At 31.4% G+C, this 19,216-nt stretch overlaps 1 protein-coding gene and 1 long non-coding RNA gene across 2 annotated transcripts; both read left to right on the top strand.

The window, feature by feature from the left end:
• The first annotated feature begins 1,935 nt into the window (after positions 1–1,935).
• Positions 1,936–12,048, top strand: LOC111699684 (uncharacterized). The gene is made up of 4 exons (XM_023470412.1): positions 1,936–2,043; positions 11,165–11,272; positions 11,367–11,413; positions 11,876–12,048. The coding sequence occupies exons 1-4, from the start codon at positions 1,958–1,960 to the stop codon at positions 11,974–11,976; spliced, it is 342 nt and encodes a 113-aa protein (XP_023326180.1). The 5' UTR covers positions 1,936–1,957; the 3' UTR covers positions 11,977–12,048.
• LOC111699696 (uncharacterized) lies at positions 3,816–5,281 on the top strand. The gene is made up of 2 exons (XR_002764798.1): positions 3,816–3,890; positions 5,035–5,281. It is a non-coding gene; the product is annotated as an uncharacterized LOC111699696 (long non-coding RNA).
• Positions 12,049–19,216: the final 7,168 nt, after the last annotated feature.

The raw sequence follows: 19,216 nt of genomic DNA, 5'->3' as shown, positions 1-19,216 counted from the left end.
GTGTCCTACGAAACATGACAGTTGCAAGACGACTGAAGAATAAATACCAAAAATTTTCTTTGGCGCTTCGTGCATAATTTCTGAAAAAATTTTAAATATTTTCTCGTTTTCGACTTTATGAGGAAAGTCAAGTCATTCTAGATTAATCCTCTCTAAAAAACTTGAAGATATGTTACAATAAGAAGAAATATAATAAGGATTATATCAAACTATTAGAACTTGAAGATATGTTACAATAAGAAGAAATATAATAAGGATTATATCAAACTATATAGAACTTGANATTATTTTATTAGTAAGGAAAAATATTATAGGGGCTTAGCCCCGAAGGCGGCTTATGGAGGGAAAGGGGGGACGTCCCCCCCCTGGAAAATTGGGGGGACGTCCCCTGGCCCTATCCCTGGAAAACTGGGGGATGACAGATCGTTATATATTTATCTACGTAAGGTTTCCACTTTCAAGGGTATGGTTTGTAAATCTCTTGAAATTACGCTTATGCAGTCCCTTTAATTAAATATAAATAGTACAGTCCCTTTAATTAAATATAAATAGTACAGTCCCTTTAATTAAATATAAATAGTACCCAATGACCAGCGAGATTGTGACAAATTAATTTTTTTTTATCTTGATAACGTGAAAAAAAGACTTATAAATTAAAAAAGTTTTTTTTTTCATAAATTCTATGTGCACAAAAATTACGATTTTTTGTTAATTAATTTAAAACTTTCGATATTATTTTTCATATTTTTACTGAAAAATGTATATATTCAGAAACACTTTATAGATTTATAAACTATAAATACTTTTATTACGATCAAGGATACCGATAAAGCTTGAAACCCGAGTGCTTTGACGTTTATGTTTAAATACTTTACCCGTTTTCACGTTTTTTAAAAATTCAAATGTACTTCTTATACAATCAGAAGCGTAACAAAATTACAAAAGCACGATCGTCTTTAAAAGAGAATCCGATATAACATAAAATAAACATTAAAAAAAATGTTCAAATAGGTATATATTACTTACATGATTTTACAGATATTGATATTTCAAACTATAAATTCTGGATTAAAAATTTATGTTTGAAATATTTAAGGTTTACATCACCAATTTTCAAAGAAAATAAAGACTTGAGGCAAGTTTTCAGTTCCTTTTTAACACATGTTTTATCAAAATTTAATATTTATTTTTATTTTTCGGCCACTGCAGGCTAAATAATATTTCTAAATATTGAAATACATTAAACTTATTGTCCAGATTAAATTCAATATATTTCACACAATACATTTAACCTCAAGTGTTATCCCTGGATGTTTATAAATAAAACTAGTTTTAAGTCCTCTTCTTTAGTTAACACTCTAACAGGTAAGCAACAATCTGTAAAAAAGTAGTCATTAAAAATTCTTTGTCTTATGAAAAAAATCCGAGAATTTTTTCACAAAAACTGTGCTGGGGTTTTACAAGTTAATTTACTAATATACAAAGGAATTGATTTCTTCCAACCAACTTAGATTTCCTAACCCCCCTATCTTTGCAACCCGACGTTATGAAAAAAGTTAGATTTTACCTTTTTGAAAAGCCTTGACGATGCTATAACAAACATGCAAATAAAATTGTAACAAATTCAAAGACCTGTGCGTAATCACTTATAAGAAAAACTAAAAAATTGCAATTTCACTTTATGCTTAAAACTTACTTTTCAAAAATGGTAGTTTGGATTACTTCCCTTGACCTGGGCGATACAAAAAGGCAAAAAATTATTGAAATCACCGACAAGGCTAAGAATAGAATTTTCGTTTAGCAAAAAAAATCCAGGCATCAACCCCATTTCCAGAATGAATAGAGTCAAAAAAAATTTTAAGAATCTTTTTTAAAAATCACCCTTTTTATTTTTTTTTTTTTATGTATGATTCAAGACTAATTAACAATTTTTTCTGAAAAAAAAACACTGTTTAGAATGAAGTTCTATGTCGCCTGTTGTGTTCTTTTCTGCGCAGTAACCTTTGAGATTGCTCATGCTCAACTTGAGGTTCAGGTCAAAAGGTGAAACTTTCATTAATGGGAGTGATCCTTTTTTTGATGAGAGGATGAGGACAATCCATGATTAGTATTAAGAGAAGGATTTCCAGTTAAACAAATAATGCACAATATGCAATATGTGCAGTAGATTTTCACTTTTTCATAGGTTCATATATCTTTCATATAGAGACAACAATTTTTTTACAGTTTGATATTAGTTATTTTATTAACAATTTTAGACCAAAAAAATCTTAAAGGGAGTGACCGGCAATGTTTCGTAGTTGAACAGAGAATGTGATATTGTGGAGAAATTGTTTAGGATTCATTTGAGATATACAAAAATGTTTAATGATGTATACTTACTGAGTTTGAGCACAAAGTTGACGTTCAAAATCATCCATTTGGGTGCAGGTTACATTTTGAGAATAGATTTTTAAAAATTAAAATAATCAAATTAAATTAAAATCACAAATTCTACGGTAAACTAATTTAATGTTTAGGAACTTGTTTCTCAATAGAAGTTTGTAAATAAATCAATGTTAGAATCAATTCTTTCTTTTTCATCATTATATTTAATTTCTCATTCTTTACGAATTTGTTCGCAGATTTCTACAAATTTTTCTAATGATATCTTTTCAATAAAATATCCAGAAAATATACAGAAAATGTTTGTGAATAATGAGACATTACAAAAACTAAGAACTGAGTTAGATTAATTATTTTCGATGACAAAAGATCATTTTTATTTTCTGTAAAATTTTTTTACATTTTTTGTCGTTATTTAATAATTAAAAAAAATCTATTCTCAAAACGTAACCACCCAAATGGATGATTTTGAAAGTCGACTTTGCGCCCAAACTCAGTAATTGTACACCTTTTAAACGTTTTATATGTCTTAAATGAAACCTAAAACATTTCTCCACAATATTACATTTTCAGTTCAACTACTATACATTTGTTGACAGATAACAGATATATCTGCGCTGTCATACATACTACATTGCATTTACGACAGATCTTGGTGGGGGCCGTTTAGCTGATGATCGTAGCTTAACGCCCAACTTTGGCAAAACCTGTTGTATATACGAGGCGGTATAGCCGAAATCTGTATGTTGCTAGCTGGGTATTATTTTATTAGTAAGGAAAAATATTATAGGGGCTTAGCCCCGAAGGCGGCTTATGGAGGGAAAGGGGGGACGTCCCCCCCCTGGAAAATTGGGGGGACGTCCCCTGGCCCTATCCCTGGAAAACTGGGGGATGACAGATCGTTATATATTTATCTACGTAAGGTTTCCACTTTCAAGGGTATGGTTTGTAAATCTCTTGAAATTACGCTTATGCAGTCCCTTTAATTAAATATAAATAGTACAGTCCCTTTAATTAAATATAAATAGTACCCAATGACCAGCGAGATTGTGACAAATTAATTTTTTTTTATCTTGATAACGTGAAAAAAAGACTTATAAATTAAAAAAGTTTTTTTTTTCATAAATTCTATGTGCACAAAAATTACGATTTTTTGTTAATTAATTTAAAACTTTCGATATTATTTTTCATATTTTTACTGAAAAATGTATATATTCAGAAACACTTTATAGATTTATAAACTANATTATTATTATTTTAAGTTTTATTATTATTGCTATAATATCAGAGTAAATACTTTTGACAAATATTGTCAAAAATCAAACTTTTAGAAAATACAAAATATTAACTTAGGTTTTGAAGGGGCCTTTTGAAAGCCAAAAGAATATATTAAACTGTAGCCGTTGCCCAACATTATTTCATTAAATTTTATAAATACATTTTTCTTGTTGTTTTTAGATGTGGACTTCTTGGACTAATTACTTGCGGACCCTACACTTGTTCAGGTAAAGGACCGGTTTGCATTTTCAGGGTGTAAATCTTTACGTATATCACACATACATAATAGCTATAAAACTGTAGAACAGGATGACGACTTTTAGATTAATGTCATGATTTGAACAGTCTGTTCTGTACACAGACTCATTTCACTTTAAAGCTTCTGATTATAAAATTCACATTTCTATTCTTAAATGTCGTCCATCTATTGCCAGTTGTATGGATCCCATGTTTATATATTCAGTTTACTTGTTTGTTGGAAGACGTGTGCTGCACACCGGCGAAGACGATCTAAAAATATATTGGCCCTCCCATATGATATGCAAAAGCTGTTTTCCGAAAGGCTTGGCACACTGCATTAAACTGGAATTTAAATATTGTTTTCGCCTAAAATTTTGCATTCCGTTCATAGAAAAAATAAAGAATTTCGCATATTTCGCGAAAAAAAAAAATTTAAGTTCCGCATCGTTTTCGCATCAATTCTCAAAATGCATTCTTGTAAAAAAATGCGAAATTTCGCATTTTTCGCAAAAGTTTTCTTTCGACGGAAACCCTAATTGTAGGTAATCAAGTAAATTGTTTTCCAAATATTCTTTTCCGTTATTTTTAGTCTTTGCCACAAACTCTGATTTTTGCATCCCAATGTTTAGTTTTGAAATCCAATGTCGTCACTTGTTGACCTGAAATATTTCGATGTATGAATTCTGTTAGATCAATAAATTTAAGATTTAAATATCAAAGGTTTTACACAATCAGGTTGCAAAGATATAATGATTGGAAAATTTTGGTTTGTCGCAAAGACTCGTATGTTTCTTTTTAGGTTATATTGAAATCTTACATGTTTTTAATCATACCTTCTCTTATTAAAGTTTTCTTGAAAATAATAAAAATTCGATGCTTTTAAACTTGGCGTAAAATCAAAACTAGAGATGAGCGGCTAGGTTGCAGGAAATCATACAATGGAAAGGAACTCCAGTCTTGCCACAAACCCAAATTCTCTTACTATCTTTGTAACCTGATAGTGTAAACCACTGATATTTCAAACTTAGACTATTTGATCAAACAAAATGCATAGTTTGAAATATTAGGTTGCAAAGATATAGGGATTAGAAAATATAAGTTTGTGTGAAAGGCTCATTTTACATATTTCAGGAATTGCTTCAAGCACCTGTACTTCAACTACTGCGACTGGAACTACTAACACAGGCTCAGTCAACATTGGTGGAGTGACTTTAACAGGTGGTCGCTAAAACAAGATGGAAAACTTGAAATGAAGATGGATTGCTTATGGTCAGAGAGAAATCTTTTTATAATTACAAAGTTTAAAAATTAAATCTGTGAATTGTACATTTGTTTAAACTTTATAGTGATGAGAGATAAACATTGTCGTCATAGTAGACTTAAATGCTTCAGCTTATTTCATACTTCTTAAAGGAACTTTAAACGTAATTTCAAGGGACCTCCCATTTATAAAGTGTTAAGTCCGATTCACAATCATAGTTCACAAAGGTACCTTTAGCTTTGGCTGATCACAACGGTACCTTTAGTTTTGTCGGATCACAAAGGTACCTTTAGCTTTGTCTGATCACAAAGGTACCTTTAGATTTGTCTGATCACAAAGGTACCTTTAGCTTTGTCTGATCACAAAGGTACCTTTAGATTTGTCTGATCACAAAGGCACCTTTAGCTTTGTCTGATCTACAGTATGATTCAGATATCCAAGTTTTCTTGTGAAAAACTAATTATTTTCATTTGTCACAATAAGATTACAATGACAGTCCCTTTAAATTGTATAAAATCTACCATTAATCTAACAATAAAAAAATGTGAATATATAAATAAATGTATCAATATTTTCAACTACTTTTTGTAATCATTAACCAGAAAATATGTTTGATTAAATAGTAAACAAAAAAACTCATTTTTAAACACCCTCTTTATTTTAATTGCTATATTTTTTATGGGGATATATGATGTAAATCTAAGTTTTATGCAGAATTAAAAACTCGTGTGTTATGAACAGATCTTAAGCTCAACCCTCTTTTTTGCCATAATTTTTATTTTGAAAATGATGGCTCTCAAAATGTTGTAATAATTCAAAGGTTTTTTTTTTCATCCAAAAGACATGAAAAAAGGAAAATAAAATAAGAATTCACCTTCCCTTTTCTGTAAAAATTATTTAACAGAAAATATTAGGCTTTCAAATTTTCCTAAATAATAAAAGGGTGTGTTGCAAAACAAGTTAGAGGTCCAAATAAACTGCGTAAATGCCAAAATGCTCACTGAATTTGTTCTTTTGAAGAAATTTTATCGATTATCTTTTTTATGGTTCAGAATAGAATCCTAAAACTTTAATAACCTTTTACTCTTAAAGTTTTAAAGGGTCAGTAAACGTAATTTCAAGTGACTCTTCATTGATGTCCGATTCACAACGGCACCCTTAAAGGGACAGACCGGCTATGTAAGGTAGTTAAACTGAGTATGCAGTGCTGTGGACAAATTCTTTAGGATTCATTTGAGACTTATAGAACTTTTCCACGATGTATCATTGCTGAATTTGAGTGTATAGTCGACGTTCAAAATCATGAATTTGGGTGGGTACGTTTAAGAATTGTTTTTTTTTAATTATTAAATAACGACGATTAAAAATAAATTAAAAATTCTATAGTTAACTAATTAGATGGTTTCATCATTATATTGAATTTCTTATTTTCTATGAATTTGTTCGCAGATTTCTACAAATTCTTCAAATATCGTCTTTTCAATGATTATTCCAGAAAATCTGCAGAAAATCTTTGTGAATAATGAGAAACTAGAATTATGAGAAAATAGAAACTAATAATTGAAATAGCTTACTTATTTTCGATGATAAGATTAATTTTTATTTTCTCAACTTGTTCCTAAACAACTTCTTAGTTTACTGCAAGGATGTAACGCAAGGAAAGTTATTTCAGAAGTGTACACATATTTTGTACTGCAGTGTACTGTCTCCATGGGCGGTAATGTAAACACAAGACGGATGTCAAAGCCTGACATGGGATCCATCTTTCACATAAAAAAATCAATGAGATATTCTGATCATAGGAAACTATTATGTGAATTATCAAAATTATCAAATTTAATGCTTTTAACCTCCTCGGATACTAAACGAACACTGATGCATCTATTCTTGTTTACAAATTCCGACCAAAGAGAACTGGTTTCAATATGTACGCAGAGTATACACGACCGCAATTAACTTTCCTTGCATTAAATTCTTGGTTTACTGTAGGATAATTGCTTACATTTTTTGTCGTCGTTATTTAATAATTAAAAAAAAAACAATTCTGAAAACGTATCCACCCAAAAGTATGATTTTGAACATCGACTTTGCGCTCCATCTCAGGATTTACAGATCTTTAAAAAGATTTATATGGCGCCATGTCAAACTCCTGAAAGACAAACTCCTGAAAGACAAGCTCCTGACGAGACAAACTCCTGAAAATAAAAACTTCTGAAATACAAACTCCATAATATCAAATTTTAAAACAATTAAATCTAAATTATATTCTATTCTAATTATACAATTAGGTAATTTCCTCTATCAATTTTGTACATGGATCTTATATGTTAGACATAGATATAATTGACCATGTGGCCGCAGCGCTTGACCCCCTAACCTGTCCTAGCCACAGCGCTCGGCCCCCTAGCCTGTCCTAGCCGCAGCGCTCGGCCCAGAAAGTGTCTTAACCTAACCTAACCCTACATAATAAAAAATAAATAATAATAAATTTGCTGGTTATTCTGATCATTGTAATACTTTGCTGCTTGAAGCATATTCAAATTACTAAAGATTGAGAATTTTTCTAGAATATTTGCGGATTTTTTCTCCTAAAGTTTATGAATTTTATCATATTTCATTCAGAGAAAAATTTCATAATTTCATGAGTTTGTCTTTCAGGAGTTTGTATTTTCAGGAGTTTGTCTTGTCAGGAGTTTGTCTTTTAGGAGTTTGTCTTTCCGGAGTTTGTCTTTCAGGACTGAATCCTTAGTTCAACCACCTTGCATAGCCGGTCTGTCCCTTTAAAATTCTTTACTGCGAAAAAGAGAAATCGTTTCGCGAAAATTTCGCATTTTTTGCATTCAGTTCGGAGAAAATAAAACAAAAAATGTGAACATTTTGCTTACTTTCGCAAAATTCATTTCCGAAAAAAATGTGCAATTTTGCGAAAAATTTTGCGAAATACGAAAAACAAAATTTCGCGAAATTCCTCATTTTTTCTAGAAAGCCTTTGTCCGCTGAAAACCCTAAGGATTCATAAAATGGCTTCACTACTATATCTTATACAAAATCAGCTTAGTAAAAACTATGGTTGTAGTTGGGTATCAAAATCTTACATCTAGTGTGCTTTAAACTCATTTCGTTTAAGAAAAAGTAAGTATTTTTTTGTGTCAGCACAGAAACATGTTAAGATGACAAAAAGTAACTGAATTTTTGCCACAAATTCTGATTCAACACTTCCCATGTCTTTGCAACCCGATGATATTTCAAATTATGAAGTCAAAATCTCCAAGTTTGAAATATCAAAGTTTTACACCACAAGTTTCAAAGTATAGATCAAGTTAGAAAATTTGAGTTTGTGGCAAAAATTAAGTTCTATTTTATAACAAAATTTCTAAAGTTTGTTTCTTTTTAAAGAGACTGTACCCATAATTTCAAGTGAACTTCCATGCATATAGATATGGGAATGCCGGATTCACAACAATACCCTTGATATCTTAATCTGATTAAAATATGTTAAAGATACTGCCGTTTTTTATACTCGAAAAGTGTTTATTTCTTGGAGTTTCTTTGTTCCTTCTGGCTTCTTGTAAGCAAAAAGTACGCAAGTCATTTTCACAGAGCAACTGCTAATGAAAATAAACATTTTTAAGAAACAAAAACATTGATATCTGATTCATACTTGTTGAGACAGAGGTTTCAAGGGCAACATTAATCTTGCACTGCCGTCTCTGCATGGAGGGTCACTTGAAATTACGCTTACCTTAATCTTAAATTTAAGTTAATCTGTCTCTGGAAAATTAACTATTAATTACATTGTGCAGCTGTTTTCAATATAAAACCTAATATGTTTATTTGACCATAAGTTAACAGATCATTAAATATCTTCAAAAAAATGTTTATTTACTGTGAAACATACAAATATGAATACATACTGCCAATTCAAGCCGTTTCAAGCCAAATTTAAATCTCATTTATATTTTAGTAAAAAAGTTCTGCTAAATTTGAGTTCTGTTGTTTGGTGATAAATTAAGGTTTTTTTTCATATTTTTTTCCGAGAAAAGTGAAAATTGACATTTTCTTTAGATTTAATAGGTTTGATTGCAGATATACGGTTCTCGAACATCAAATGCAAATAAATCAATTGTAACTAATCAAACCCTAAAAACCTTTAAAATAAATCTAATATGTGTTTCCTCACAATTTTTCTTATACTTGTTTCAGCAGGGGCGTATATAAGGATTTTCTAAGGGGGGGGGGGGGGGAAAATTTAAAATTTAAAATATGTTTCCCCCCTCAAACATTTTTCCCCCCCCCCCCTAGAAAAATACATACCTCCTCTTATGATGTATATCAAATTATTGGGTTTAGTTGAATTTCATATAAATTTTTCAATCAATTTTGTCATTAACAAACTCTATCAAATAAAGGCTTCATTTCCTAACCTTCATCTTTCACATCATTTCATATCCTTCATTATAGTCGATCATTAATTTTACATTAACTATATTTTTGTTATGTGTAAAAATATGATACAATATACATATTAACATATATAATAATTTTACTCTAAGAGAAAAAAGATGTTACTTTTTTAAATCTTCATATTACTAATCTTTACGAAAAGCTACTCTGGAAAACTTTGAAATAATTTTGTCTGTGTGATTCTAATTTCTAGTTCTCAGACTGGCTTACAGCGAAATGCCCCAAAAACTTCTATTTTCTTGAAAATAGTCGTCTTTACACATGTTCCTTAAAAGGTGTTAAAGCAGACTAATCAACAGGGAATGATTATTTTTGGAGTTGTAGGGGCAGTAAGTAAGTAATCCCGCTATTCAGGATTCTGGGGGAAGGGGGGTAATCAATCCCAGAATTCTAGGGGCGGGGTAATTAACCCCATGGTTCTAGGGGGGGGGGGGTATTTAACCCCAGGATTCTAGGGGAGGGGTACTTAACCCCAATAACCCCCCCCCCCATATACGCCCCTGCTTTACTCCCTACAGTCGCAGAAATGATAAAAAGCTTGGATGTTTTTGTTTTAATTCTGTGTAAAAGATGTAATATTACATTAATCTTAGCATCTTCATAATTTTATACTTAACTCTTATCATTTTTAAGTTTTGGAATAAAAATTGACAAATTTGTAAAAAGATTGAATAAAAGTGTATTTTTAAAGCCAAAGTGACTCATATTGCGTAGTAAATTTAGTTAAATTTTGTATTACAAACCTATTTAAGCACAATGATATCTATGATTAAATATTTGTATGGAAATTGATTTAATTCTATTTGTAATAAGTTTAATAAATTGTATAAAAAATATATAATGGAGCAGGTGTTGGGTTTAGCAGTATATATAGTTGTACCAAATCATGTTTATTCAGTTCATATTTCTACTAGAAATCCAGGTAATAAATCTACATTGAAACCAATAATTTAAGAAACGTATTCTTGGAATAGAAAACTATTCACTTTCAAATTGTAGCATTAAATATTTGATTTGAAACGATGACTTTAAAGTAAAATAAAATTTTGTCAGGGCAGCCGCAGAATTATTTTTAGGTGATGGGAAAGGGTGGTTTTTTAGATACGAATTCAACGATTTGATAAGAATGCAGTGAAATCTGATAATATTAAACTGACTGTTTGCTTAGATGATAAAAAAAATCAACTTTTAAATTGTCATACTTCACATAAATAGCCGCAAAATTTGAATAATTAAACTTTTTTATATATTGAGAAAAGCAGTTTATTTATACAAATATTTCATTTAAATAGTAAATATTTCGTCTCACATATCGAAAAATCATTTTTACAACGTATATAACAAATTAGAAATGATGAAATATCGAAAAATCATTTTTACAACGTATATAACAAATTAGAAATGATAAAAGTGTTGAAAAATCAACATCAACATCTAATGAATTAAAATGGTGAAGTAAATAAGTTAATCAAAGATTTGTGTCCTATACATCTCCTAAACTTCTGATATCTGTGAAAAATCCCTTCATTAATTTAGTTCTGACTTCAACCGTGCAGTCCAGAACAGGTTCTGCTGCCTGATTGCTCAATCACAATGTGCTTCAGCCTGTTCAGGACAATCCTGCTCTGCAACCTGCAATGGAAGGTAAAATTTATATAATTTAAAAAATTATATTCGACATAGGCAAAAAAATCAATTTTTAAAAGATTATTTACAATACTTAAATCTAATTTTTAAGATGTGGTTTCTTGGGATTGTTTACATGCGGACCATACACTTGCTCAGGTATAAGTTTTACCGCCTCTTGACAAACATTACCGACTTGGCCGTGATTCTCCTAACAGAGGGACGTTAAGTTACTTTACGTGCCTTGGGACAACTAAGCAAAATAACGACCCGCTCTAAGAAGTTTTAAATAAAAAATTCGCGTATTTTCATCTCAAAAGACGATAAAAATGTGTTCAACTATTTTTCCGGGAATTTAAAAATTTTACTTAACCACGGGTTCCCAAGACCAATTTTGCCAACAAAACATCCCTCGCTACGCTCTGGATATTTTGTAGGCAAAATTGGTCTTGGGAACCCTTGGTATTGTAAAATTCCATTAACTTCCCTGTGAAGTAGTTGTAGATGATTAAAGCTTAATTCTAAATTATATTTTATAAATATGTATTCAAATCAAATAAAATAAAATCCGAATGTTAGGGATGCAAAACTATATTGAGTTAATTATTTTTAAATATATAGGAATTGCAGCTAGTACTTGTACTACAACTACTACCACCACCACCACCACAACAACACCAACAACAACTACCGCAACAACAGCAGCAGCAGCCGGACCATGAATGAAATGAATGAAATGATTAAAATAATTGGCAAATAATTAGTTTAGCTTTAAATAAAGTTTAGCATAAAAATGTTTGGTTAATGTTTTATCATACGAAAACAGAGTATCTACAGACCTTTCATTCAGAATAGAGTAAAATTAAACTATCAGAGTAAATTTAGTGCATGAAAAAGAAGAATTTCGAATGTTGAAAATAATATTTCTTATTCTAAAAAACTTCAATTAAAATCTAGGAAAAAGAAACAACCCGTTTTATTGATGGAAAAAATGTTTAAGATTATCATTTTGTTGACAAACGGTCAAAAACATGTTTCAACATTTTTTCCAATTTTAGAATCAAGTTTGGTGCTCTAGTTGTTAATTTGCACCTAACTATTCTAAGAACTTACCATCAAAATGAATTAAAATTTTACAAATAGCGAGCTCATTTTCTTAATATTGTATTTTTAACTTTAATAATTTGTTAATAAACTGTAACCTAACATTGAATAAAAAACTTGCAATGATCCCAATCTTTAAATTCCGATTACAGACATATCTGTAGACCCTTATACAAATTGGTGAACACGTAGATTATCTTTATTTTTACCAAATCTACTGCACTCCAGTAGAAAACCTTATGAGCAATTAAAATTGTCATTTTTTGATCTGCACGCCTAAATTGGGCTCATATTGAATCGGAAATTGTACGTAGATATTAAAAATGGTCTCAATCTTGAAAATCCGATTAAAAACAAGTCTACCTATACCTAGTATTCTACTCCTACCTATACCTAGTATTCTACTCCTACCTATACCTAGTATTTTCTCCTACCCATACATACTACTCTACTCCTACCTATACCTAGTACTATACTCCTACCTATACCTAGTATTCTACTCCTACCTATATACCTATTAATCTACTCCTTCTATACCTAGTACTCTACTCCTACCTATTAATAGTTTTCTACGCCTACCTTTACCTAGTATTCTACTCCTACCTATACCTATTATTCTACTCCTACCTCTACCTAGTACTCTACTCCTTCCTTTAACTAGTATTCTGCTCCTTCTTTACCTAGTACTCTAATCCTACCTCTACCTAGTATTCTACTCCTACCTATACCTATTACTCTATTCCTACCTATACCTATTACTCCTCTCCTACCTATGCCTAGTGTTCTCCTCCTACCTATACCTAATATTGTACACCTACCTTTACCTATTATTTACTCCTACCTAACCTATCATTCTACTCATTCTTTACCTAATATTTTACTCCTTCTAAACCTAGTACTCTATTCCTGCCTATACCTAGTACAATACTCCTGCCTATACCTAGTACTATAGTCCTACCCATACCTAGTACTATACTCCTTCCTATACCTAGTACTCTACTTCTACCAATACCTAGTATTTTACTCTTACCTTTACCTAGTACTCTACTCCTATATATTTATATATCTGGTATTCTACTCCTACATATACCAAGTACTATACTCCTACCTTTACTTAGTACTATACTCCTACCTATACCTAGTACTATGCTCCTACCCATACCTAGTGCTATACTCCTGCCCATACCTAGTACTGTACTCTTACCTATTCCAAGTACTATACTCCTGCCTATACCTAGTACTATACTCCTTCCTATTCCTAGTACTATACTCCTTCCTATACCTAGTACTCTACTACTACCAATACCTAGTATTCTACTCTTACCTTTACCTATTAGTATACTCCTACCTATACCAATTACTCTACTCGTACCTATAACAAGTACTATACTCCTACCCATACCTAGTACTATACTCCTACCTATACCTAGTATATTATTCCTACCTATACCTAGTACTCTACTCCTACCTAGAGACTAGTACTGTACTCCTACCTATATACCTAGTACTATACTCCTACCTATACCTAGTACTATACCCCTACCAATACCTAGTAATCTACTCCTACCTATACCTAGAATTCTACTTTTACCTATACCTAGTATTCTACTCCTTCCTATACCTAGTACTATACCCCTACCTATACCTAGTACTATACTCCTACCTATATACCTAGTACTCTACTCCTACCTAGAGACTAGTTAGTACCGGAGGCTCTGTATGAATCTAGCTCCGCTGAGATATTTCCGTTTAGTTTCTTCTTAACTCTCCCTGGTTCCCCTGTAGTTTCCCTAGCACACATTAGTTAAACCAAAACAGAAAAATAGAAGACTTGAATTAAAATATATCATTTTCATTTGACAAGAGGGGTGCACTGAAGGGTGCAGAGAGGGAGGGGTGAATTTGTTTTGCACGCGGGGAACTCAAATTTGCGTGGAATGTTGTAGCAAAGCTGCGAATACTTAAAGTTTTTGTAACGTTTTTTGGGGTTATTTCCTACTCCCCCCCCCCACCATCCCATCCCGCCTATCTTTAAAAATACAAGGTTACTCAGAAAGGTATAGACAGTAAAGACGACGTAAATATTAATAATGGGTGGGTGCCGGGGTGGGGGGGGGGGAGAGCAAGTATCAAACAGTTTCCATGTTTATTTCACACTTTATTGTCCACACTAGCATCTATAGCATATATACGAAATATTTACATTTCAAATTCAGACCAATTAGACTTTTAACTAGCACTTCTTGTATATCTTGTAGGGTATAATAGAATAATTGTAAACCATTTTCATCCAAAAAATTGACATTTAAAAATGTTGTAAAAATGTGTTATATTTTAAACTGAATGCCATGATTTTGGTTTGTAACTCGGTAAATTTTTCATGTTTTTTTGCAAAAAAAATATTTCATTTGGCTTTATTGTAGTTTCAATATTTAATTCATTTCTAAAAAATGGAAAAATTGTTTCCGTTTTTGTAATGAATGAAAAATTATATTTAAAACTAAATAATTGGTAAAGATAGAAACTATTGATCACACATATTGTTAGAACAAAGTATAAAGAAACTTTTTTGGTAGAGGAGGAGGGGGGGGGGGCTGATAGATAGATATTATAAATATACAAATCTTGGTCAAATAAAATTCACAAGAGTTTTATATTTTTCAGGTTAAAAAAATTCTAGCTACTGGGAATGCATTAAAAGATATTTCTCTAGCAGAACTGTTTAAATTAGAGAACTCATATAAAATAAACATTAAACAGTTCAATGTGTGTAGAACTAAGGCCTAAGGCATGGGAGGGAGGGGGGGGGGTAGGGATTGTGTACACATTTTATTGCGACGTGACATAAAGAATGACTGATAGAAACTAGTTTTATCAAAACATTAACAAAGATTATAAACAAAGGTCGGAATTTTCATGAGAGAGTAGGAATTGGCTTTAGAAATCATTATTTATATTTTTTTTACAATAATATATTTACACCATTTTCTTAGCAGTCCTGAGATGGAATTTAAAGAATTTGAGCCGCGGTTTAAATCCGCCAAAACCTGGTTTAAATTAAGCGCCTGCTTAAATCTTGAAACATTGAATACAATTTTAAGTGTAACCAACCATATTTAAACCGCAGCTTAAATTTAAACCGCCGCTCAAATTCTTGAAATTCGGCCACTCATCTCATAGAATTTAGGATAATTGTCAACCTTAGACCCTCACAGTGATCCAAAGTTTGCAAGCGCTTGCGAAAAAATTGATGTGAAATTTGCCAATTACTGCTTAAAAGCAATTAAATGCATAGTTAAAATTTGTACACGGCTGGGGTTTCACTAAAGGATAGTGAGTTAGCGAGCCCCCCCCCCCCTTCCCCCGAGTACACATCTCTGTATTTAAAGGGACTGTAAAGGAAAACTGAAAGGGGGTATCACGTGACCACTTAACTGCACTGCCATTGGTGGAATTTCTGGTCAAGCAATAGTGACGTATAAATAACATTATGAATTAAATCTATAAAAAAATAGAAATAATAAATATTAAATGAGAATTGGAGTAAACCTAAGTTACAATTAGCTTTCTCTGGGATATCATCGTTTTCAGATTGGTTGCATATTTGCTGAATTTGATCTTTTTAAACCCTCTACTTTTATACAAAATTGTTCTTTTCATTTATTATTTTAGGATAAAAGTATGAATTTTTACAAATAGTGGAAACGGTTAATCTGAGCGGAATACATTATAATGCCTCAGAAATGAATACAAAGTATATATATACCTTCAATGAATATTTTTTTAATGCAGATCTACAATAACTGTTCTGTGTATATCAGTACTATTGAGAGACAATTGAGCAATTTCTTTTTTGCATCCCATGTTGTCGTAAACCTTTTGCTTTTTCAAACTATCACCATAGTTTCATTAGAAGTAAATATTTCCATTTACTGATAGCGCCGATTGAATTCTGTAATATAAAATAATCTAAGTTTAAAAAAAAAACTATAAGATTGCAAAGATAAAGTTTGTAACAAAGACTAAATTCCTTTATCTATATTACATATTTCCACATGAAGGTGGCATTAACAAATTTGGTTTTTATTGTATGTTAATAAATATATAAAGGATAATATCAATTGTGAACCCAGCTTTGCCTGGCAAATTAGTCGACCACCTCAATTAAATTAGTCGACCACCTCAATATATTAGTCGACCACCTCAATTAAAATTTTATAAATCAAGATAGGTACATTCCCGTAGTCCTACTGAGTTCCCAAATCAAAATGTGAGGCAAAACGGTCAAGGGGTTCATGAGTTGTAATTGGACATACAAACAGACAATTAATTGCAACTTTATAGATATAGAATATAGAATATACAATATACTCTTATGTCTATAACCCAGGGGGGAGGCCTAATTTGGAAGTTTTACTTCTGTTGCATTTCTAAAAGTGTTTGGCCGGCTATAATATATATATTTTTCTAAATAATAAAGCTCTTCGCTCATATTTATAAATATTTATGTATGTTATGTTAGCTGTAACTGGCCAAACCGCTGGACCTAATTGGCTGAAAGTTTTTGAGGAAACCTCATTGGCTAAAATTGGCTAAAAAATATGATTTTTTTCATAATTCGAAATGTTTTTTTCAAGTCTTTCTAAAATTCCACGGTCAACGTCTAGCATTTCAGCTAGTTATATAAAACTTGCTAAAATGCCTGCATTTGGGAAACCCTCAGACAATTTCAGCCGATTTGGTCCACCGTTTGGCCTGGCGAAGAGCTTTATTATATAGATGTTAGCTGTAGTTGGCCAAACTGCTGGACCAAATTGGCTGACATTTGTTTAGGGAACCCATGGTTACCCTGGGGGTAACATTCGATTTTTTTTTCTTTCTGTTTCTTCAAAAAATTTTTTTTCAAAATTCAAATTTTTTTTGACTGTTTCTAAAATTCCACGGGCCTCGCCGGACGCTTCAGCTAGAATATAATATTCCATTTAAGATTATTCTAAGCTGGTGTTTTCTTTTCCGTTTTATTAGTTTTCATAAATACTTAATATCATTATACATAATGGACGAATTTTTAGTTATATCATTCATTACATTGATAATTGGATACAGATACACTACATAACAAATTTATTATATCATCATGATATTTTCAATTGTACATTTTATAAACATTAGATTGATAGCACTCGGAGTTGAAACATCTATGAATTGTATAATTATTTTTCTTTAAATATTTTTGTAAATTTCTCCTAAAAAACATGTTTGTATAATCCGTATACAGATGTTACTTCCATCCATATCTATCTTCTTCTATCAATATAATTAAACAAGACATTCGTATATATGTTGCGTATAGCCGGCCAAACGGCTGGACCGATTGGGTTGAAATTTTTTGTGGACACTCATGGTTGTTATAGGCTTAAAAAAATTGAATTATATATATTTCAGTTACTTCTCGGTATTCATTATTTCCGGTCTCTGATTTGATATTATTTATGCTCTGTTCTAGAATATTACTTGGCTGTAATATGATGATCCATTGCATGCACACACAAAGTATTCTACAAGTTTTGTACATTGATCCAGACTGCGTTTAATTATTCAATTTCTAAAACTGGTTTTACCTCACTAACTTGCATTGATTTTTTTTGTAGCCTTAGGAATGTAAATTTTAGAACTAAAAGCTCATGTATTTAGCTACAGTTTTTAAGAAGTAATTAGCAAAATTATTTTCGATTTTGGAGTAATAGCTTCCAACCTTTCAAATTTGGAGTCCCCTTTTTAAAGTATCTAATATGTATAGAGTAGTAATCTCAGTTTGTTTGTTTGTCCGATTTGCCTCAAAGGACTTGAGTCTTGGCCACAAACTCTGCTTTTCTAAACTCTATATCCTTGGATTCCAATGTCGTAGACCTTAGATATTTCAAAGTATGAATTCTGTTAGATCAAATAATGTAAGTTTGAAATATCAAAGATTTGTGACATTGGGTTCCAAAGATATAGGGATTATAAATTCAGAGTTTGTGGCAAAGACTCAATTCCTTTGGATTTGGAAACTTGGTAGAACCACATGTCCTTACCCATGTAACAGTTTAGCGGAAATACCCATAAATCTTTCCCAAAATTCCTAAGAATTGGTTGTAGGAAATTCTCATGACCAGGTGACCGGTGAAAATGTTAACAGAATTCGGAGATTTCACGAGAATTTCTGGAAAAAGATTCTCCTAGAGAAATTCGCAGACACAGAACATTTACAGGGTTTGGCCAGGGCTGGAGAATTTGTTATGAACATTTCCGGAGAATTTCTCGTGACAAATTCCAGAGAACTTCTTGTAATCAGGAATAACTTGAGATATTCTCAACATATTCCTGAGTCACCAAAGTTGGAGAATTTGAGTCTTACTTTTGTTACCTGGGTAGCTTTATTTAAAAATTCTAGATTGAGTGGATTGACTTTAATTTTAGAAAGTTAAGTTTACAGTCAATGTTAGTTTCATAACACAATATTATGTCTGATGTATAGTTTCATAATACGATATATGTCTGATGTATAGTCTCATAATACAATATGTGTCTGATGTATAGTTTCATAATACAATATATGTCTGATGTATAGTCTCATAATACAATATGTGTCTGATGTATAGTTAGATTTCGTGCATGCAGTCCATATATATATTTAGCATATATACTAAGTATATATATATATAGGAATCGTAATTATAGGTTTAAGATTAGTCCAATAAGATGAATAATAGATCGGTTAGTTAAACCCTTTTCCTTCTTCTCCTGAGAAAGGTGCAAGATGGAATTTTGTTAGAGGGGGGGGGGGTTTAAATGGCAATGTATAAACAGGAAAAC

The sequence above is a fragment of the Eurytemora carolleeae genome, unplaced genomic scaffold (genome assembly GCF_000591075.1).
Source record: "Eurytemora carolleeae unplaced genomic scaffold, Eaff_2.0 scaffold123, whole genome shotgun sequence".
Taxonomy (NCBI): domain Eukaryota; kingdom Metazoa; phylum Arthropoda; class Copepoda; order Calanoida; family Temoridae; genus Eurytemora; species Eurytemora carolleeae.
Note: the sequence above shows the minus strand (reverse complement) of the source record. Positions and strands in the feature narration are given on the sequence as shown.

Coding starts and splice junctions, on each gene's coding strand:
- LOC111699684 (XM_023470412.1), top strand. CDS start 1,958: ATGAAGTTCTATGTCGCCTGTTGTGTTCTTTTCTGCGCAGTAACCTTT. Junction 11,273..11,366: donor TCTGCAACCTGCAATGGAAG/GTAAAATTTATA, acceptor CTAATTTTTAAG/ATGTGGTTTCTTGGGATTGT. Junction 11,414..11,875: donor CGGACCATACACTTGCTCAG/GTATAAGTTTTA, acceptor TTAAATATATAG/GAATTGCAGCTAGTACTTGT.